The 19,331-nt window shown below is 53.8% G+C and overlaps 1 protein-coding gene across 1 annotated transcript in view; it reads right to left on the reverse strand.

Moving 5' to 3' along the window:
• The window catches only part of LOC146259102 (neural-cadherin-like), a 47,849-nt gene that overhangs the window by 17,346 nt on the left and 11,172 nt on the right, over nucleotides 1-19,331 (reverse strand). The window contains 15 exon segments of the mRNA XM_084672457.1: nucleotides 394-671; nucleotides 1,293-1,522; nucleotides 2,357-2,541; nucleotides 4,430-4,523; nucleotides 5,485-7,093; nucleotides 7,410-7,693; nucleotides 9,384-9,527; nucleotides 13,245-13,431; nucleotides 14,526-14,653; nucleotides 15,013-15,262; nucleotides 15,596-15,763; nucleotides 16,063-16,235; nucleotides 16,966-17,136; nucleotides 17,305-17,473; nucleotides 18,643-18,815. Coding sequence (XP_084528583.1) covers nucleotides 394-671; nucleotides 1,293-1,522; nucleotides 2,357-2,541; nucleotides 4,430-4,523; nucleotides 5,485-7,093; nucleotides 7,410-7,693; nucleotides 9,384-9,527; nucleotides 13,245-13,431; nucleotides 14,526-14,653; nucleotides 15,013-15,262; nucleotides 15,596-15,763; nucleotides 16,063-16,235; nucleotides 16,966-17,136; nucleotides 17,305-17,473; nucleotides 18,643-18,815 — 4,243 coding nt within the window.

Raw genomic sequence — 19,331 nt, forward strand, 5'->3', positions numbered from 1 at the left:
CATCTGGTTCCAAAGTGAACCCTTGGAACACGCTACTATTTACAGACTGATGGAATGTATTTGATATTTATTGAAAAGAGTGGAAAAAGGTCCAGTCCCAGGTGAAGCTGAGATAAGTTTATCGTTCACCGGGTCTGTCTGCTTGCCGGAACGTGGTGACATTGCTCGGTGAAGCTTATATGCAAACCGTTTCTCGAATCCGACAAACAAAACCCTGTCAGAGCGAAGGACTTCTGAACGGTGATCTGATGCTGCTCATTCCATACGCACCATTTCTCCATCACACCGGACGAAAGCGTCGGCTAAGCGAAGCAAATGTCAATGTTGGGTCAGACGAGGAGTTGATTAGATCGGTTCTGGGGAGGGGCTTGTGTTGCTGTGGCAACCGCTCACCTGTAGCCACTCAGAGTGTCGAGGCAGGTCCCCCCGTTGAGGCAGGGGCCGGAGGGGTAGGAGGAGCAGGCGTGGTGGCTCCGCCCCCTGGCAGAGCAGCCGCACACGGCTGAGGGGACGATGGTTACGGACACCAGGGCTGCACTGCCGGCGTCCACCAGGGTAGGGTCATCGCTGACGCTCAGATGGGTGGAGCAGCCTCCCTTGGCCCGGCAGTCCGCGTTGACACATTCATCCACCCGTACCTGGGACACATTCACACGCAGCACGGCCTGCAGCTGGGGAGAGGGAGGGAGAGAGGAGGGGTGGGAGAGAGGAGGGGTGGGAGAGAGGAGGGGAGGGAGGGAGGAGGGGTGGGAGAGAGGAGGGGAGGGAGAGAGGAGGGGTGGGAGAGAGGGGGACAGGGAGGAAAGAGGCAGAGTGGGAAAAGGGGATGTGTGGGAGGTGTGGGAGGTGTGGGAGGGAGGGAGGGAGGGAGGGAGGGAGGGAGGGAGGGAGGGAGGGAGGGAGGGGAGGGAGGGAGGGAGGGAGGGAGGGAGGGAGGGAGGGAGGGAGGGAGGGAGGGGAGGGAGGGAGGGAGGGAGGGAGGGAGGGAGGGCAAGATGAAAGTAGTGTGTGAGTATTGGCAAATTGAGGATAGAGTTGAGAGAAAAGGTAAGAAAGATTGCACAAGAGACATGAAGAGAGGAGACATGAAGACAGGAGATGAGAGAAGACAAAGAGAGGCATGCAGACAGAAGACAGGCAGGGACTGAGAGCTGGTTTGAAACTATAAAGAGAACATGAGTGTTCCCCAAGGCAACAGCAGTTATCTCCCCCAGCAAGCTGCAGCGCGCACAGACAAAGTCCAGATGCTCCGACGACCTGTTCATCTCCCTCTCGCCCCGGAGACACACTACCTTGTGTTTGTGGGCTGAGAGGTGTCCGTGCAGCTTCTCAGGCTGGAGGTAGGCGTCAGTGAAGACGCAGAAACGCACGTCCAGCTTCCCCACGGCCACGTCGCTCAGGCTGAACACGTTCACGCTGCTGGACCTGACAGAAAGCTGTGCAGACAGGAAGTCTCGGAGCCTGTCCAGCCCACTGGGCCTCTCGTCAGCACCAGGGGCCATGAACTCCCGGGCGGTGATGCCTGCGGCACAGACGGCAGATCCGAGTCAAACACACAGGTATCCAACCCCTTAACTGCACCCGATAGGGGCCTTCCGTCTTGAAAACAAATCAAGTGCACCTCAAGTATCTCTGCATGTGACCAAGGCAGAGGGTGTAAAGGCCTGGAGGCAAGATGCAGGAGAGACAAGAGATTCCCTCAGCGCAGAGAAAGACCACTGATCATCGACAGCTATAACTAATCACGCGCTGCCCAGTCAAGCTGCAGATAACAGATAACGAGGCTATTGCTCCACTGGCGTGATTTACGAACTTGTGTCACTTCAATCACTAACAAGGCTTCTCTCATTAGCTTCACTGAGATTGTCATTTCTCTTCGTTTAAATTATGCCCGTTTCTTTTAATAGCAGACGTGTTCAGTTGCTCCAGGGTAGGACACTGGTGTTAACGAGGTTTCGAGGTTCAGCTATCTTCTCAACGACAGCAGTAGGAAGGTGGGTCAGGTTTAAACCTCTGCACAGTGGCAAGGATCAGCAGGACTTGTTAATGGCCCTGAACTCTGATCACAAAATGGGAATTTAAATGTCAAGGACTAACCGGAGTGTTAAGATCTGACCTTTAGAACACCTATAAGAGATTGTAATAAAACTCAAATTGGATTTCTTGGCGAAAAGAAAGGTGCGAAGACCTGCTTCTTTGTCTCCACAGGTGTTGAGACGATCCTTGAATAACAAAGCTACATGAAAGACCAGAAAACAAATCAATCCATTGCAGCTGTGCGTGTGTCCGGACAGGTAGGATAGGGCCACAACACAGTCATGACCTTCTGCATCCCCACATCCCACAGCGACTGTACCTCTCAGACGCAGGGAAGCAGAGGATCGGATGGCCAGTTCCCCAAGCTCTCGGACATGAACTTTGACCCCGGAGACCACGTCCGGCCACACGTCGTCTGACACCCAGACTTTCAGCCAATAGCTGCCAGCGGGAGTGTTCGCTCTCATGGTCAGCTGACCTGTGGTCTTGTTCACAGTGAAATACCTGAGGGAAGGAAGAGAGAGAGGGAGACACAGTGAGAAAGGAGGGAGAGGGGGAGAGAGGTAGGACCAGAGATAGGACGAGACAAAGAGAGAAGGGAGAGAGGGGGAGAGAGTAAAAGAGATAGGAGGAGAGGAGGGAAGGAAAAAAAAGAGATAGGAGAGGAGAAAAAAAAGGAGGATCAGAGATGGGGGAAGACAGGAAGACAGGAGAGAAACAGGGGGAGGGAGAAAAGAGCAGAGTTAGGGGGAGGACAGAGGGGAGGAGAGAGACATGACAAGAAATAGGGGGAGAAATTGAGGTGGAAAAAAAGGGAGGGAGGGGCCCAGAGTGAGAGGAATACAGGGTGAAAGAGAAAGACAGGGGAGAGATGAGGAGAGATGAGGAGAGATGGGGAGAGATGGGGAGAGATGAGGAGAGAGGAGGAGAGATGAGGAGAGATGGGGAGAGATGGGGAGAGATGGGGAGGAGAGATGGGGAGAGATGAGGAGAGATGGGGAGAGATGGGGAGAGATGAGGAGAGATGAGGAGAGATGGGGAGAGATGGGGAGAGATGGGGATGAGAGATGGGGAGAGATGAGGAGAGATGGGGGGAGATGGGGAGAGATGAGGAGAGATGAGGAGAGATGGGGAGAGATGAGGAGAGATGGGGAGAGATGAGGAGGAGAGATGAGGAGAGATGAGGAGAGATGAGGAGAGATGAGGAGAGATGGGGAGAGATGAGGAGAGATGAGGAGAGATGAGGAGAGATGAGGAGGAGAGATGGGGAGAGATGAGGAGAGATGAGGAGAGATGGGGAGAGATGGGGAGAGATGGGGAGAGATGAGGAGAGATGAGGAGAGATGAGGAGAGATGAGGAGAGATGAGGAGAGATGGGGAGAGATGAGGAGAGATGAGGAGCGATGGACATTCACAGGTCGTCGCAGATGACTGAGGGAAGAGAGAAAAGTGAGGAGGGAGACAGGATGAGGTGAGAGAGTTGGGTATTGAACATGAATGAGGGAAGAGAGCGGAGGAAGGGAGAGGGAGATGGATAGAGACATGATGAAAGAGAGCGGAGGAAGGGAGAGGGAGATGGATAGACATACCGATGATGATTAAGATGACTAATGACAAGAAAACCTTCCGTTTCTCGAAAAAACTGATAAAACAAGCCCCACTGTTGCTATGTAACCGTTGTTCAGGAATGGCATAATTGATCAAATCAGTGATGGTTATTTCAGTGCTGGTCGTGGGAACTGGTCAGGGAGTGTGTGTTATATGCATATTCTGATTGCAGAGTAGATTCTGATTGTGAACCATAGTAAAGTAATCAGTGTTGATTGGCTGTGATTAAATTCCTCCCTCTGCCAATTCCTGTTTTTGCCACATGAGCACAGGAAGAGGATATAGATTGGGTGATGTAGGTGGTTGAATTAGTACCAGCACATGTAAGGTGTCAGGAATGATACCTGAGTCATCATATCTGTCATGAAGGACCTTGACTTTAAGAGGATGTAAACAGCATGTAAACAGGATGTAAACAGCATGTAAACAGGATGTACACAGCATGTAAACAGGATGTAAACAGCATGTAAACAGGATGTAAACAGCATGTAAACAGGATGTACACAGCATGTAAACAGGATGTAAACAGCATGTAAACAGGATGTACACAGCATGTAAACAGGATGTAAACGGCATGTAAACAGGATGTACACAGCATGTAAACAGGATGTAAACAGCATGTAAACAGGATGTACACAGCATGTAAACAGAATGTACACAGCATGTAAACAGGATGTAAAAAGCATGTAAACAGGATGTACACAGCATGTAAACAGGATGTACACAGCATGTAAACAGGATGTACAGAGCATGTAAACAGGATGAAGATGAGGGGACAGTCTACCTGGGCAGCCCCGCCTCCAGAGTGTAGGTCTTGTTGTCCCAGATATCAGGATCAGGGGCAAACACCTTGCCCAAGTCCGTGGTGGGCATCCTTCCTGTCCAGGGGATATGCGCACACACACACACACACACACAGGCACACACACACACATATGCATGAGCACAAACAGACAGGCATGCGCACACACACACATACTGATTTTGTCTGAATGAAAAAGCACTGATAGATAGTCTTATCTTTAGCTATGAGTTCTGTTATCTCTTCGTGTGTTGTGTCCCAGCGACTTATTATATCTCCAACTGTGAAGAGCTGCAGCCTGGGAAGAATAAAAGCCCTGTTTGTCTCTCTTCCTGGCTCTCTCCCTCTCCCTCCCTCTCTGTTATCTCTTTCTCTCTCTCCCTCTCCCTCTCCCTCATCTCTATCTCTCTCACCCTCTTTCTCTCCCTCCCTCTTTCTCTCCCTCCCTCTTTCTCTCTCTCCCTCGCTCTCTTTAGTTCCTTCCCCCTCTCTCCCCCTCTCCTCCCCCCTCACATCAGAGTGAGTGCAGAGAGCTTAGTGGAGGGGCTAGCTAGCTATCTCACTGAGGATTATGTTATTAGGGAGTGCAGGAGAAGAGGCAGTCTCCTGCAGCTGGATAAACAATGGCAGACAGCGTGAGTCACAGTAGTCTCAACGAGCGCTGTATGTGTAATGTGTGCATGTGCGTGTGTGTGTGTGTGACATTAGTCCTCACACCTAAGCTTGTGTCCTCGAATGTCTTGACCATGTCTGACCCAATCAGTCTCTGGTGGTTTCAAGTCTGAAACAATGGTGACTTGCTGAGTAGTGAACAGGGGGGTATTCCAGAAAGCAGGTTATGTGACATACCCAGGTAAGTTAACTCCTCATATGACAGCCAGCGTTGTAGCAACATTGCCAGTAAGCTGCTGCAACTTTGTGTGTCAGCTGGAGAGTTAACTTAGCGGGTATGTCGCATAACCTGCTTTCTGGAATTCATCTCAAGCCTGCAGGTGTGTTGATAAACACAGCAGAGCAACAACAGGAAGAGGTCTCACCCCTGCGGCCGTATACGAACACCTCCTTCTCCCCGCCCAGGTGGGGGTTGTCGTTGCGATCACCAATGAAAACCGTCAGGGTGTTGGTGACCGTCATTGGAGGACTGCCGCTGTCAATCATGACGATGGGGAGGCGGAGCTTGGTCTGCCTCTCGCGGTCAAAGGCGCGGAGCGCGGTGAGGGTGGCACTGCCGTTGCCGTGGTCTTGCAGGTGGAAGTCTGGGGGGAGGAGGGGGGGCAGGGAGAGGGAGAAGGGGGGTCCGTGCTCGGGGGTGTCTCTGTCCCTCACGTGCAGCAGGGGGGAGGTGGCGTTCAGCCACACCAGCTGGGGGGCGGGGCTGTTCTCCCAGAGGAGGGGGGCATAGCCTGTCTCCAGCTCGGGCCCGTTGTCGTTGATGTCCAGGAGGCTGACCGTTACCGTGGAGCTGCCGCGCAACGGAGGAACCCCCTGGTCCGTTGCCACGACCACCAGCTGGTACCCGGGCAGCGCCTCGCGGTCCAGCGCGCCCGCGACCGTGACGACACCGTCGCCGTCGACGGAGAACCGGCGCTGAGGGTTGGACTCGGGGGCGATGGAGTAAAGAACCCTGCCGTTCAGGCCCGAGTCAGGGTCAGTGGCCTGGACCTGGCCCACCCTGGCCCCGACAGCCACGTCCTCCGGCAGGAGGCTCGGGGGAGGGGGCGGGGACGAGAACACCGGGGCGTTGTCGTTCTCGTCCGCCAGCTGGATGATGCAGTGGATGAAGCTGGAGAAGTCTGGGTCCTCCACCTTGACGGTGAGGTTGAAGGTCCGCTGGGCCGGCCTCTCGTAGTCCAGACGCTCCTTCAGCCTCAGCAGGCCTGTCTGCTCCTGCCGCTGGGTCACCAGGTAGAAGCTCTGCTCCGGGTCCCCGCCCACCAGGCTGAAGGCCAGCAGGCCGTACGGCCCCGCGTCGCCGTCCACCCCGGCCAGCTCCAGGACCAGGGCGTCTGGCTGGCTGCTCTCAGACAGCCGGGCCCCACAACTCTCCTCTCTGAACCGGGGGACGTGGTCGTTCAGGTCGCCCACCGTCACCGTGGCGACGGCCGTTCCAGTCATGCCCCCTCCGTCCCTCGCTTCCACTACCAGACGGTGACTCTCCGCCTCCTCCCGGTCCAGCCCGGCGCTCGCCACGGAAACGGTTCCGGTGCTGGCGTCGATGGCGAAGAGATCGTCCCCGCGGGCGGTGCGGGCGTTCTCTGCAATTCTGTAGGTAAGGATGGCGTTCTGGCCCACGGCCGCGTCGTCTAGGTCAACCGCCATCATCTCCATGACAACAGTTCCGGGAGGGGAGTTTTCCGGCACGTTGCCATGGCAGTTATCGGGGGCACAGGGAAAAACAGGGGAGTTGTCATTGATGTCCCACACGTTGATGATGACGTCGGTGAATCCGGTAAGCCCCTCCCCTTCCTCATCCGTCGCCAGGACGACAAAACGCCACACGGCGCGCTCCTCGCGGTCCAGGGTCCGCTGGGCGTACATCTCCCCCGTGATGTCATTGATGACGAACTGGGACTCCGCCCCCTGGCCGTGGAGGGAGTAGCGCACGGCGCCCTGGTCCGCGTCCTTGTCCGGGTCTGTCGCCGTCACCTGGGGCACAGCACACGTTTAGTGTTAGTGTTAGTGTGATGTACGTGTGTGCGTGTCAGCGCACGCACTGACACGCACACACGTGCATCACACTAACACGCACACACACACACATTGTCATTTAGCAGACGCTCTTATGCAGAGCAACTTACTGCAAGTACAGGGACATTCCCCCCCGAGGCAAGTAGGGTGACGTACCTTGCCCAAGGACATAACGTCATTTGGCACGGCCGGGAACCGAACCGGCAACCTTCTGATTAATAGCCCGACTCCCTCAGCGTTCAGCCACCTGACCCCCTCATGCCTGCACACATACCTGCAGTACAAAGACCGGCGAGCCGTCCAGCTCCTCGGTGACAGAGCCGTAGTACTCGTTGACGGAGAACACGGGCGCCTCGTCGTTCCTGTTGACCACGTTCACCACCACGGCGGCGTAGTCTTCCCAGCGGCCGTCCGACGCCAGCACCAGCAGCCTGTAGCGCTTCTGCTTCTCATAGTCCAGTGGCTGGGAGATGAAGATGGAGCCCACCTCCGGCTCCATGTCGAACACCCCGCCCGTGTTGCCAGACGTGATCTGGTAACGCACCTTGGCGTTGGCACCTGGGAGACGGGACACGACACCAAAGGGGAGTGTGCTTCCGGAAACATGCTAGTAGGAACATGCTAGCAGGATCATGCTAGCAGGATCATGCTAGCAGGGACATGCTAGCAGGATCATGCTAGCAGGATCATGCTAGCAGGAACATGCTAGCAGGAACATGCTAACAGGAACATGCTAGCAGGAACATGCTAACAGGAACATGCTAGCAGGAACATGCTAGCAGGATCATGCTAGCAGGAACATGCTAGCAGGAACATGCTAACAGGAACATGCTAGTAGGAACATGCTAGCAGGATCATGCTAGCAGGAACATGCTAACAGGAACATGCTAGCAGGAACATGCTAGCAGGATCATGCTAGCAGGAACATGCTGCCAGGACCTTGCTAGCAGAATTAAGCTGAAACTGATGAGCTCAGAAGGAACTGTGTGGTGCAAAGTGTGACTGAGCAACAAGAAAAGATAAAGTCCCACGCTGTGTTGCTGAGCCCGATACTTGATGATACTGGAGTGGGAATTACCAGATTCTGGAGCACCAGAAGGGATGTTTGGAACTTGTTTTTAAGCACCGCACTCTTCATGATATCACTAATGAGACCGTTTGCTCCCTGGTTGTCCAGTCTTCATCAGGCTCTAATTAAAGGAAGGAGCTGAGCGAAGCAAACAGCCACAGCGCCCTTGATACTCCAGCTCCTCCACAAGACCACTAACTGTCTGGCCCTCTGAGGTCACAATGAAGAGACGAGAACGACCGTCCACAGTTCTCAGAAGTGTCACCGTGGAGACGGAAGCAGAGAGCAGACTCTCCAGGAGATAAGGGTCTCTCCCCTTCTCAATCTGACTGTGGTGTTAGAAGAGCTACAATCCCATGTAAATACACTCATCGTTGCTGTTAACACCAAGCAGCCAGCCAGAGCTGCCCCAGCCCCCCCCCCCTGTGGGTTCAGATAGGCTTAGAGCAGTCAGGTCCTGTAAGGATGGAGTTTTTAAACAAGACAGATCTGGCTTATCCTCATATAGCCAGCCCCCTTGTCACAGGCTGGGTGGCGACCATCACCCACTATGGGGCGGGGTTACATGGCCTAAGCCCCCACGCCCCCCTCCCACCCCCCCACCCCCCCTGCTCAACATAAATACTTGATTAACATCCCTAAACATGGTCGGTGAAAGGCTGTCAGGGCGGCTCCGTACAGAAGAACAGCTGCTTTAAAACGCAAATCCCACCCACCTGCTGTGAGTTGGTTGTCACTCTTTGTGTAACCATATGTGATGTGTATTAGCCGACAATCAAATGGCTGCCTGCTAGTGTTCCACTGTGATCAGCACAGCAGGACATCAAAGCTGAATCCAGAGAGGCCCATTGCTGACTGGTGAGTCACTTTTATATAATTCAACTGTTTCCGCGCATCGCCTCAAGAACTGCTCATTTAGGTTGCTAGCTTGGGCTTCACGGAGAAACTCACTTTGACTGACAACGTTCCCTGGCCTCCCGTCATACACAGTAGAGAGTGTGGCCAGTTTGGAGTGCAGAAACCTGAATCTTGCCTAAAGTTTTCAAAGCCTTCATGAAATTTTAATCCTCTCGCGAGCTCCCCTGTCTTAACCTCACCTCCCCTAGAACAAGGAGTCTGCACATCTCAGTTGAGGGGAAAGCCTTTGGTGTTTTCCTGCGTCTGCCGTCTCTCACTTACCTTCATCTTGGTCGTTAGCGCTGACGGTGATGACGGCCAGGCCCACATCTGCATCCTCGTCGACACCCACCTCGTACAGGCGCTGGGCAAACACCGGCTTGTTGTCGTTCACGTCGCTGATGAACACCCGCACGTACGCCGTGTCTGCAGAAGGTGAGCACACGGCAGAAAGCTGTGAGGACACGCGCCAAGCAAGTCTGTCAACCTCCCCCTTGGCCCGTCGCTCTCCGGTCCTCTTTCCATCTGTTCTCATCCCTCGTTTCAGCTGTTGCTCTGGAGTGATACTCCTGGTTAAAAGGAGACACTTAACCCAATGTAATGGGCCACACTTGACATGGAAATGAGAAAAAATATAATTCTCAACGAGGTGTTCCAAATTGCATAAATTATTCATTTTGCGGTAGACTGTTGACTGGTTTACCAGGGTAACACACACAGCACACAACCATGGCACACATGCCCTCTTCAGGAATCCACTTCTTTACAGAGCACAGATAAAGCTTCGTTCCTCAGGGATGATCAAATATTTATAAGTTGACAAGTGTTTACTTGTCTTTCTATGTACTTTCCGGTTTTACTTCACTTCCCTGAAGGTAGGAAACAGTGTTTCTACTAAAAAGTCTGTGACATCATGGAGGGGGAACGAAGAGCTGTGAGGCTTCCAGCTATGTGTCCTCTCTCCTCTCTCCCTGCCTACATCTCTCCATCTCTCCTCCTCTCTCCCCTCCTCTCCACTCTCATCCTTCCTCTCTCCATCTCTCCTCCTCTCTCAAATTCTCTTCCTCTTTCCATCTCTTCTCCTCTCCATCTCCCCTCCTCTCTCCACCCCTGCTCTCTCCACCCCTGCTCTCTCCACCCCTGCTCTCTCCACCCCTCCTCTCTCCACCCCTGCTCTCTCCACCCCTGCTCTCTCCACCCCTCCTCTCTCCACCCCTCCACTCTCCACCCCTGCTCTCTCCACCCCTGCTCTCTCCACCCCTGCTCTCTCCACCCCTCCTCTCTCCACCCCTGCTCTCTCCACCCCTCCTCTCTCCACCCCTGCTCTCTCCACCCCTGCTCTCTCCACCCCTCCTCTCTCCACCCCTCCACTCTCCACCCCTGCTCTCTCCACCCCTGCTCTCTCCACCCCTGCTCTCTCCACCCCTCCTCTCTCCACCCCTCCACTCTCCACCCCTCCTCTCTCCACCCCTGCCCTCTCTCTCTCCACCCCTGCTCTCTCCACCCCTGCTCTCTCCACCCCTGCTCTCTCCACCCCTCCTCTCTCCACCCCTCCACTCTCCACCCCTCCTCTCTCCACCCCTGCTCTCTCCACCCCTGTCCTCTCTCCACCCCTGCTCTCTCCACCCCTGTCCTCTCTCCACCCCTGCTCTCTCCACCCCTCCTCTCTCCACCCCTCCACTCTCCACCCCTGCCCTCTCTCTCTCCACCCCTGCTCTCTCCACCCCTGCTCTCTCCACCCCTCCTCTCTCCACCCCTGCTCTCTCCACCCCTCCTCTCTCCACCCCTCCACTCTCCACCCCTCCTCTCTCCACCCCTGCTCTCTCCACCCCTGCTCTCTCCACCCCTGCTCTCTCCACCCCTCCTCTCTCCACCCCTCCACTCTCCACCCCTCCTCTCTCCACCCCTCCACTCTCCACCCCTCCTCTCTCCACCCCTGCCCTCTCTCTCTCCACCCCTGCTCTCTCCACCCCTGCTCTCTCCACCCCTGCTCTCTCCACCCCTCCTCTCTCCACCCCTCCACTCTCCACCCCTGCCCTCTCTCTCTCCACCCCTGTCCTCTCTCTCTCCACCCCTGCTCTCTCCACCCCTGCTCTCTCCACCCCTGCTCTCTCCACCCCTCCTCTCTCCACCCCTCCACTCTCCACCCCTGCCCTCTCTCTCTCCACCCCTGTCCTCTCTCTCTCCACCCCTGCTCTCTCTCTCTCCACCCCTGTCCTCTCTCTCTCCACCCCTGCTCTCTCCACCCCTGCTCTCTCCACCCCTCCTCTCTCCACCCCTCCTCTCTCCACCCCTGTCCTCTCTCTCTCCACCCCTGTCCTCTCTCTCTCCACCCCTGCTCTCTCCACCCCTCCTCTCTCCACCCCTGCTCTCTCCACCCCTCCTCTCTCCACCCCTCCACTCTCCACCCCTCCTCTCTCCACCCCTGCTCTCTCCACCCCTGCTCTCTCCACCCCTGCTCTCTCCACCCCTCCTCTCTCCACCCCTCCACTCTCCACCCCTCCTCTCTCCACCCCTCCACTCTCCACCCCTGCTCTCTCCACCCCTCCACTCTCCACCCCTGTCCTCTCTCTCTCCACCCCTGTCCTCTCTCTCTCCACCCCTGTCCTCTCTCTCTCCACCCCTGTCCTCTCTCTCTCCACCCCTGCTCTCTCTCTCCACCCCTGTCCTCTCTCTCTCCACCCCTGCTCTCTCTCTCCACCCCTGCTCTCTCTCTCCACCCCTGCTCTCTCTCTCTCCACCCCTGCTCTCTCTCTCCACCCCTGCTCTCTCTCTCTCCACCCCTGCTCTCTCTCTCTCCACCCCTGTCCTCTCTCTCTCCACCCCTGCTCTCTCTCTCCACCCCTGTCCTCTCTCTCTCCACCCCTGCTCTCTCTCTCCACCCCTGCTCTCTCTCTCCATCCCTGCTCTCTCTCTCTCCACCCCTGCTCTCTCTCTCCACCCCTGCTCTCTCTCTCTCCACCCCTGCTCTCTCTCTCTCCACCCCTGCTCTCTCTCTCTCCACCCCTGCCCTTTCTCTCTCCACCCCTGCTCTCTCAGTGTTCCTCCTGGGTAAGGCAGACTAAGGCAGAGAGACAGGTAATGTGAGCTGGGGAGCTGATCCCGCCTGCTCAGAGAGATACGAGGCAGAAGACAGGACCAGGACTTATTGCTAATGCTAAGTATCCCAGACATCCCCAGAGAGAACGCTTTATACTCCAAACGAGCAACCTCTACCCCTAATACCTTCTCCGGAAGCTTCCATAACCCCCCTCTGAATACTAACCCTGCTTACATCACTTGGAGGACTAAACAGGCTGAAAACTTTCAAGACGTCACACTGAAATAAAACAACAACAACGTGAATTTGAATAATGTTATCTTCTGAATGCACAATGTCACAGACAACAACATTAGTAAAACAAGCCTCCACAAGCCCTCAGGCTGTTTCCAGCAAGTCTGGCCACGCTCTCAGGATAAATCAAATTAAGATTCTCTCTTCAAAGTCAGGTTCGGAATGTAACGCCTCTCCAGACTATTTTTAAACTCTGTCCACAGAGCGGGGTGATCCCGCATGGACCCGATCTTACCACAGCCAACCACGGGGCTGAAGAACAGGGTTACATAGCAATGAGACGTTTCTCTCTTATTCGAGAGAGAGAGAGGGAGAGAGACAGAGACAGAGAGAACAGAGAGAGAGACAGAGAGAGACAGAGAGACAGAGAGACAGAGCCAGAGAGAGCCAGAGAGATTCAGAGTTGAGGGGACAGGAGGCAGCAGCAGTACCAGCTGCACTGCTCAGGGTTGGCTCCATTAAGAACCACACACTATATTATCCAGACACCTGTGACATGGAGCAGCCAATTAGCAGTAGGTTTTTAGCTTGTGTATCATGGAAGAGATGGATAACTGTTGCAAAATGACCTGTACACGAAGCGTCCATTCATGGCTAACGTTTCTGCTGAGACCAGAGCCCATTCAATCTGCGTAACTGTCAGTACAAGTAACAGATAAAAATATACATTTATGATGTATAGTAGTATTTGATGCTTCCTCCTTTTAAACGTGTCGTCTGCTCTAAGCACTCATTCTTTCCTTGACAAACTCAGACTGGAGCGCCAAAAACTATTTCGGGACCGTGGTCAAAACAAGGTGGGTTCAGACCAGAGTTGGGCTGCTTGTTGCGTCCCGGCCGGGCAGACTCCTGGCCGTCCTCAGACTGGACCTCCAGGAGGTAGGACCCACGGGCCTCGCGGTCAAACACGGCCTCCGTGTAGATTGAGCCCAGCTCTGGGTGGACCCGGAACAAGCGGTGATCCCCACTACTGTCACTCAGCAGGGAGTATGAGATCTGTGGGCCGGAAGACATAGTATACATCAGAGATGGCAAAAGTACACACATCCTTCACTCAAGTAGAAGTTTAAAAAGAGTCTTGTCAACGTTCGGACTACACATTTCACAAGTTAAAGTGAAGAAGTATAGGCTCTGACATATGGACACACAAACTTTAAAAAAATAAATAATCTAAAAATATTTTTTTCCCCACTCACGTCATGTCCCCAAAAAGTTTATAGTTTTTTGTCAAATTAAAAAAATAATCTATTAAAACCTTTCTATACTTTTTTTCACACCTCCCCCCAAAAAAGTTTTGTTCTTTGAAAATATTAACCTTTTGTTTTTACACTATGAAACTACCTTAGAAACTTTGTTTTACACACAACATGTTTTGCATACCAAAAAGACAGCAACCCCCTGGTACAACTTTACACTTGGCCAACCGTTGTCAACATTTTGGAAGATAACATCCATCACAAATGTGTTTATTTACAGAGAGCTCTCCAGACGAGCTCATATCTTGTTGTGCTTCTGGTTCCACATACTTATCATCCCCACAGTATGAATCACTAGCTTCAGTACATACTCCAAAATAGTCCAGCTATATCAAACAACAACATTTTCTCCAAAGGAACAGATAAGAACTTATTATTCCTTGAGGGTTTAGGTTGGTTCAGGGGTAGTTCTATGGGCGTATGTAAAGCCCTCTGTGACATCAGTTTTTGGACTTGTTCATTATAAAGGCAGGCCGCTGAGAAACCGTCAAGATTAACAGGATCAAATCATTCCAATGCACCTTGATAAACTCTAATAAAGCAGTAACCATAATCAGATCCTACCACTACACCTCCATTAGCATTAGAACCAAAGTATAGTTTTTGACCTCCTAGAGGGTTTAGGTTGGTTGAGGGGCAGTTCTATGGCCATATGTGAAGCCCTCTGTGACATGCTTGCGTGTAAAAAGGGCTATACAAATAAATTTGATTTGATTTGACTACAAACACGACATACTGAAATAGAACTACATACACTGTAGTATTAGTATTGATGGCTTTCATAAAGACTTAACCAGCGCTTGGCTTCCCGCCCTGGGCACAGCTGTCTCATACCTGTCCGTTGAGGCCCAGGTCCTTGTCGTGGGCGGACACCTGCAGCACCAGAGTTCCCACCTGAGCGCCCTCACTCACCGACGCCTCGTAGATGGAGGAGGTGAAGAAGGGGACGTTGTCGTTTACGTCTGAGAAAAGGTGGGAAGAAAGGACGGAGATCTGAGGGTGGAGGGACCTGGAGATACGGAAGGGCTTAAACCGAGAAATCAAAGAGGCTTGAACCCATCACTTTAATCCCTGCTCCTGAAGACTTAGGTGTATTTCGAGAGGAAGAGATAAGAAATGTAAAGAATGAATGAGTTTGAGCTCTCGACCCACACCCTCATACGACAAGGTCAGAGAACAGCGTTGTTCCTAATGACGGGGTTGCTGGGTTACGGGGTTGCTTGGTTACGGGGTTGCTGGGTTACGGGGGTGTCCCTCTCTGTGACTGTAGCACCAGCACGTCTCGGTGATCCCAGTGACCCCGGTGACCCCGGTGACCTACCCGTGACGTTAACGTAGACGGTGGTGAAGGCCGCCAGGGGAACCGCCGCCACATTCTGCGCCCGCACACGGAGGGAGAAAGTGGGCGTGGTCTCGTAGTCCAGCGGCTCGGAGACCAGGATGGAGGCGGAGCCGTCCTCGCGGTTGGGCGACAGGTAGAAGCGGACGGGCATGTTGGTCTCTGGCACCATGCCGTCCTCCAGGTTATAGGTCACCCTGGGGTCCCCCAGCTGGGAGGTGGCCCTGATGGTCTGACAGACGGGAAGGAGGGTTAGGGCCAGGGCTCTCCCTCATGTGTGGTTGACGTAGTCATTTACATTTAGTCATTTAGCAGACCCTCTTATCCAGAGCGACTTACAGTAAGTACAGGGACATTCCCCCCAAGGCAAGTAGGGTGAAGTGCCTTGCCCAAGGACACAACCGTCATTTTGTACGGCCGGGAATCGAACCGGAAAACTTCTAATCAATAGCCCGATTCCCTCACCGCTCAACCATCTGACCCCCTCCCCCCCTCCCCCCCTCCCCCCTCCCCCCTCCCCCCTCGTGCTCCAGACCAGCCTGGCCGTGTAGCTCCTCCCTCTCACCACAATGGGGGTGTCCCTGGGGGTGTTCTCAGGCAGCACCACGCTGTAGCCCTCCCTCTCCCACTGGGGCGGCTGGTTCTTCACGTTGGTGATGGTGACGGCCAGCTCCACTGCTGTGCTGCGGTCACCCCCATCAGTGGCCACCACCTCCCGGGTGATGTAGCTCCTCTGGGGGCGGGGGAGAGAAGTACAGTCAGTGATAGACCGCAGTAGGACTAGTCTAGTACAGTGATAGACCGCAGTAGGACTAGTCTAGTACAGTGATAGACCGCAGTAGGACTAGTCTAGTACAGTGATAGACCGCAGTAGGACTAGTCTAGTACAGTCAGTGATAGAAAGCAGTAGCCCTAGTCTAGTACAGTCAGTGATAGAAAGCAGTAGGCCTAGTCTAGTACAGTCAGTGATAGAAAGCAGTAGGACTAGTCTAGTACAGTCAGTGATGTTCTACAGTAGCCTAGTAGACCTACTTGTGAGATGGGCTCGTTGACGTAGAGCCAGCCAGTCACTGGGTTGACCTTCAGGTACTCCGGCTCTTCCTGGGACATGGAGTATGTGACGGCCGCGTTGCTGCCAAAGTCGTCATCATGCGCCGCCACTCGTAAGAAGCTGGTGCCCACCATGGTATCCTCCCTCAGGAAGTCTGCAATTCAAAACAGAAACACAACTTTATTCATTCCCTCAGATTAAACGTGTCCCTTCCCTGCACTTTAGTATTTCAGACCCTTGTGTGGCTCTGTTCGGCTCTCATGATTCATTGTTGTTTTTGCTGCATGTACGCGGCACTGTTGTACTCGAGGCTTTTATTGTAAGATTAGTTGAGGAAGGTTCTGCAATAACCGCAAGAAGAGGAAGAGCTCCAGGGGCTGTCAACACAGCAGACATGAGTGCAGACTGAGCAGGGCTCCTTCCCCTCCTCTGCCCAAGGCCAGGCCTGTCCATAGGACCCTCTCTGGAGCCTTATCCATGCACCAATCAATACACCTTCATGTGAAAGCCATTTTACAACTACGTTCAATCAAAGCCGACTCCTCCGAAGGTGTGTCCATGGACTTCCACTAAAAGCGTTTTACAACGTGAGGATGATTGTAAATATAAGATAAGTGGATAGTAAACATTTAGCTGATAACGTGCCAGAATAATTAAGGTTTTATCTGCCTGTAGAGTACAGGTCCTAAACACCAGTTTGCACTGTGACCCTTCCTTTGCCGGGCACTTACAAATCAAATCAAATCAAATGTATTTGTATGGGCCCTTTTTACACGCAAGCATGTCACAGAGGGCTTCACACACGCCCATAAAACTGCTTCTCAACCGACCTAAACCCTCAAGAAAGACAAGGATAAACTCCCAGAAAAACTCTCACCACTCACACTCATAGCGCAGGTTCTCAAACTTGGGGCTGTTGTCGTTCTGGTCGAGGATCAGCACGCTGAGCTGGCAAAGCCCGATCAGAGGCTCCTCTGCCCGGTCGATCGCCGTGACCGTGATGGAGTACTCCCTCTGGCGCTCCCTGTCGAACCGCCGGGCCGTCACGATCACCCCTGACAACACAACAGGGTGCTCGTTGAGTGCGTGTGTGTCTGTGTGTGTACAGGGGAGGAGGCGTGGTTGTGTGTGTGTGTGTGTGTGTGTGTAGAGAAAGGGGCGTGTGTGTGTGTGTGTGTGCCTAGGAGATGATGTGTTGCCGGGGTGCTGCTGGCGTGGGGCACCTGTGTCGGGGTGGATCTTGAAGGCTGGGATGGTGCTGTCTCTGTGCATCAAGCCGTACTTGACCTTCCCATTGGCCCCTTCGTCTGCGTCCACGGCGTGCACCTGAAGAACGACGGTGCCGGTTGGCTGGTTCTCCAGGACCGACGCCTGCTCACGATACTGCTGGCACTGGAGAGAGAGAGAGAGAGAGAGAGAGAGAGAGAGAGAGAGAGAGAGAGAGAGAGAGGAGGGGGAAGAGGTCGGTGGCGGTGAGAGAAGAATAAAACATCATAATCACAGTCATAACATCTTATTGCAGTAGAGTGTGTTGCAATCAGGTTCACTGTTTCTCCATGTAGTACTGTAGGAATCAGCATGTCCTTATAAACAGAGTGCTGCTATAAAGGACAGAGTGGGTGCATTTGTTTCAGGGGCCAGCCCCGCCCTGCTATGTGATCCCCAGGTATCCACCAGTCCCCTGACAAGCACACAACCCAGATAGAGAGCACGATAGGGAAAGATTCTCCTGTTGATAACCACACACAGGTCCAACGCTATCCCTCAGAGGACCCAGAAACAATAGGAGAGAGAGGAGGGGGAGGAGAGGGGGCGAAGAGAAGGAGACAGGAACAGGGAAACAGAAAGGAGACATAAGGAGGATAGGAAGAGACAGGGGTATGAAGTCACAGAGCAGGGCAGGCTGTGGAGACAATATGCCCGATAGCTATTTATTCAAGGGGGCGTACTATCAATCTTAAGGTCCTCCTGGCCTACAAACAGGCTTCGGAGGCGTCACTTGATATTCACATGTGTTAAGACAAGCTCATCATTCCTACCAGCCACACAGTGCACCAGAGCATAGTCTACACATCATGAATATTTCTCTCATCAAAGTTCAGGTCACTTCTAATGAAATAGGAAACTAATTAGACAGGTATAGTCGACCACGGCAGTTTTGTATAAGTTGACTGAAATCCCCAAAGGCTGTCTGAAGATAGGAAGGGTGCTGGATAATCAGATCACTGGGGAGGAAGGGAGGGAGGGAGGGAGGGAGGGAGGCAGGCAGGCAGGGAGGGAGGGAGGGAGGCAGGCAGGCAGGCAGGCAGGGAGGGAGGGAGGGAGGGAGGGAGGGAGGGAGGGAGGGAGGGAGGGAGGGAGGGAGGGAGGGAGGGAGGGAGGGAGGGAGGGAAGGAGGGAAGGAGGGAAGGAGGGAAGGAGGGAAGGAGGGAAGGAGGGAAGGAGGGAAGGAAACAAAAAGTAAAGAGACAGATAGTGAGAGAAGTAGAAAATATGTTAAAAGAAATTGAGCACTGTGAGGGATGAGCACTGTGTCATCATATCATTGACCCTCGTCTCACCTTCTCAAAGACAGGCTTGTTGTTGTTGACGTCATCGACCCCCACGATGACCCTGGTGGTGCTGGAGAGGGGGTGGGGCCCCCCGGAAGCGTTGTCATCTGTTGCCGTGACGTTGAGGACATACTCCAGGCCTTGCAGCTTGGGCGGAGGGGTAGAGCGAAGCCGAATGAGCCCTAGAGAGACCGGAACACCACGGTTACCTCTGCTGGGGAGTTGGGTTGTGTGTGTGTGTGTGTGGTGTGTGTGTGTGTGTGTGTGGTGTGTGTGTGTGTGTGTGGTGGCGGGGGGGGGGGGGTAGGGGGAGTTGGGTTGTGTGTGTGTGGTTTGTGTGTGTGGGGAGTGGGGGGCGGCGGGAGGAGGGTAGGGGGAGTTGTGTGTAGGCAGGGATCCATCTGAATAGCTGGATAACAGCTCCTTGACCATCCACTGCCATTGTGCCCAGAACCTCTGCATGGCTGCACACGGCCCCTGCAGGTGGCACAGGGTATTACAGCACCATCAGGAATCACCTCAGCTGGTGTGCCACCGCAAGGATAACAGGTGGCTGTGAGGGAGTGGAGTGACAGAGTCTGGAAATGAGCGAGGTGACCTCTACACACTGATCTATCTCCTCCCTTCCTTCTCTCTTTCCCTCCTCCCTCCTCCCTCCTCCCCTCCTCCCCTCCTCCCCTCCTCCTTCATTCCGGGGC

This window comes from Hypomesus nipponensis, chromosome 14 (assembly GCF_054491055.1).
Source record: "Hypomesus nipponensis isolate SF chromosome 14, ASM5449105v1, whole genome shotgun sequence".
In the NCBI taxonomy this organism is placed as follows: Eukaryota; Metazoa; Chordata; class Actinopteri; order Osmeriformes; family Osmeridae; genus Hypomesus; species Hypomesus nipponensis.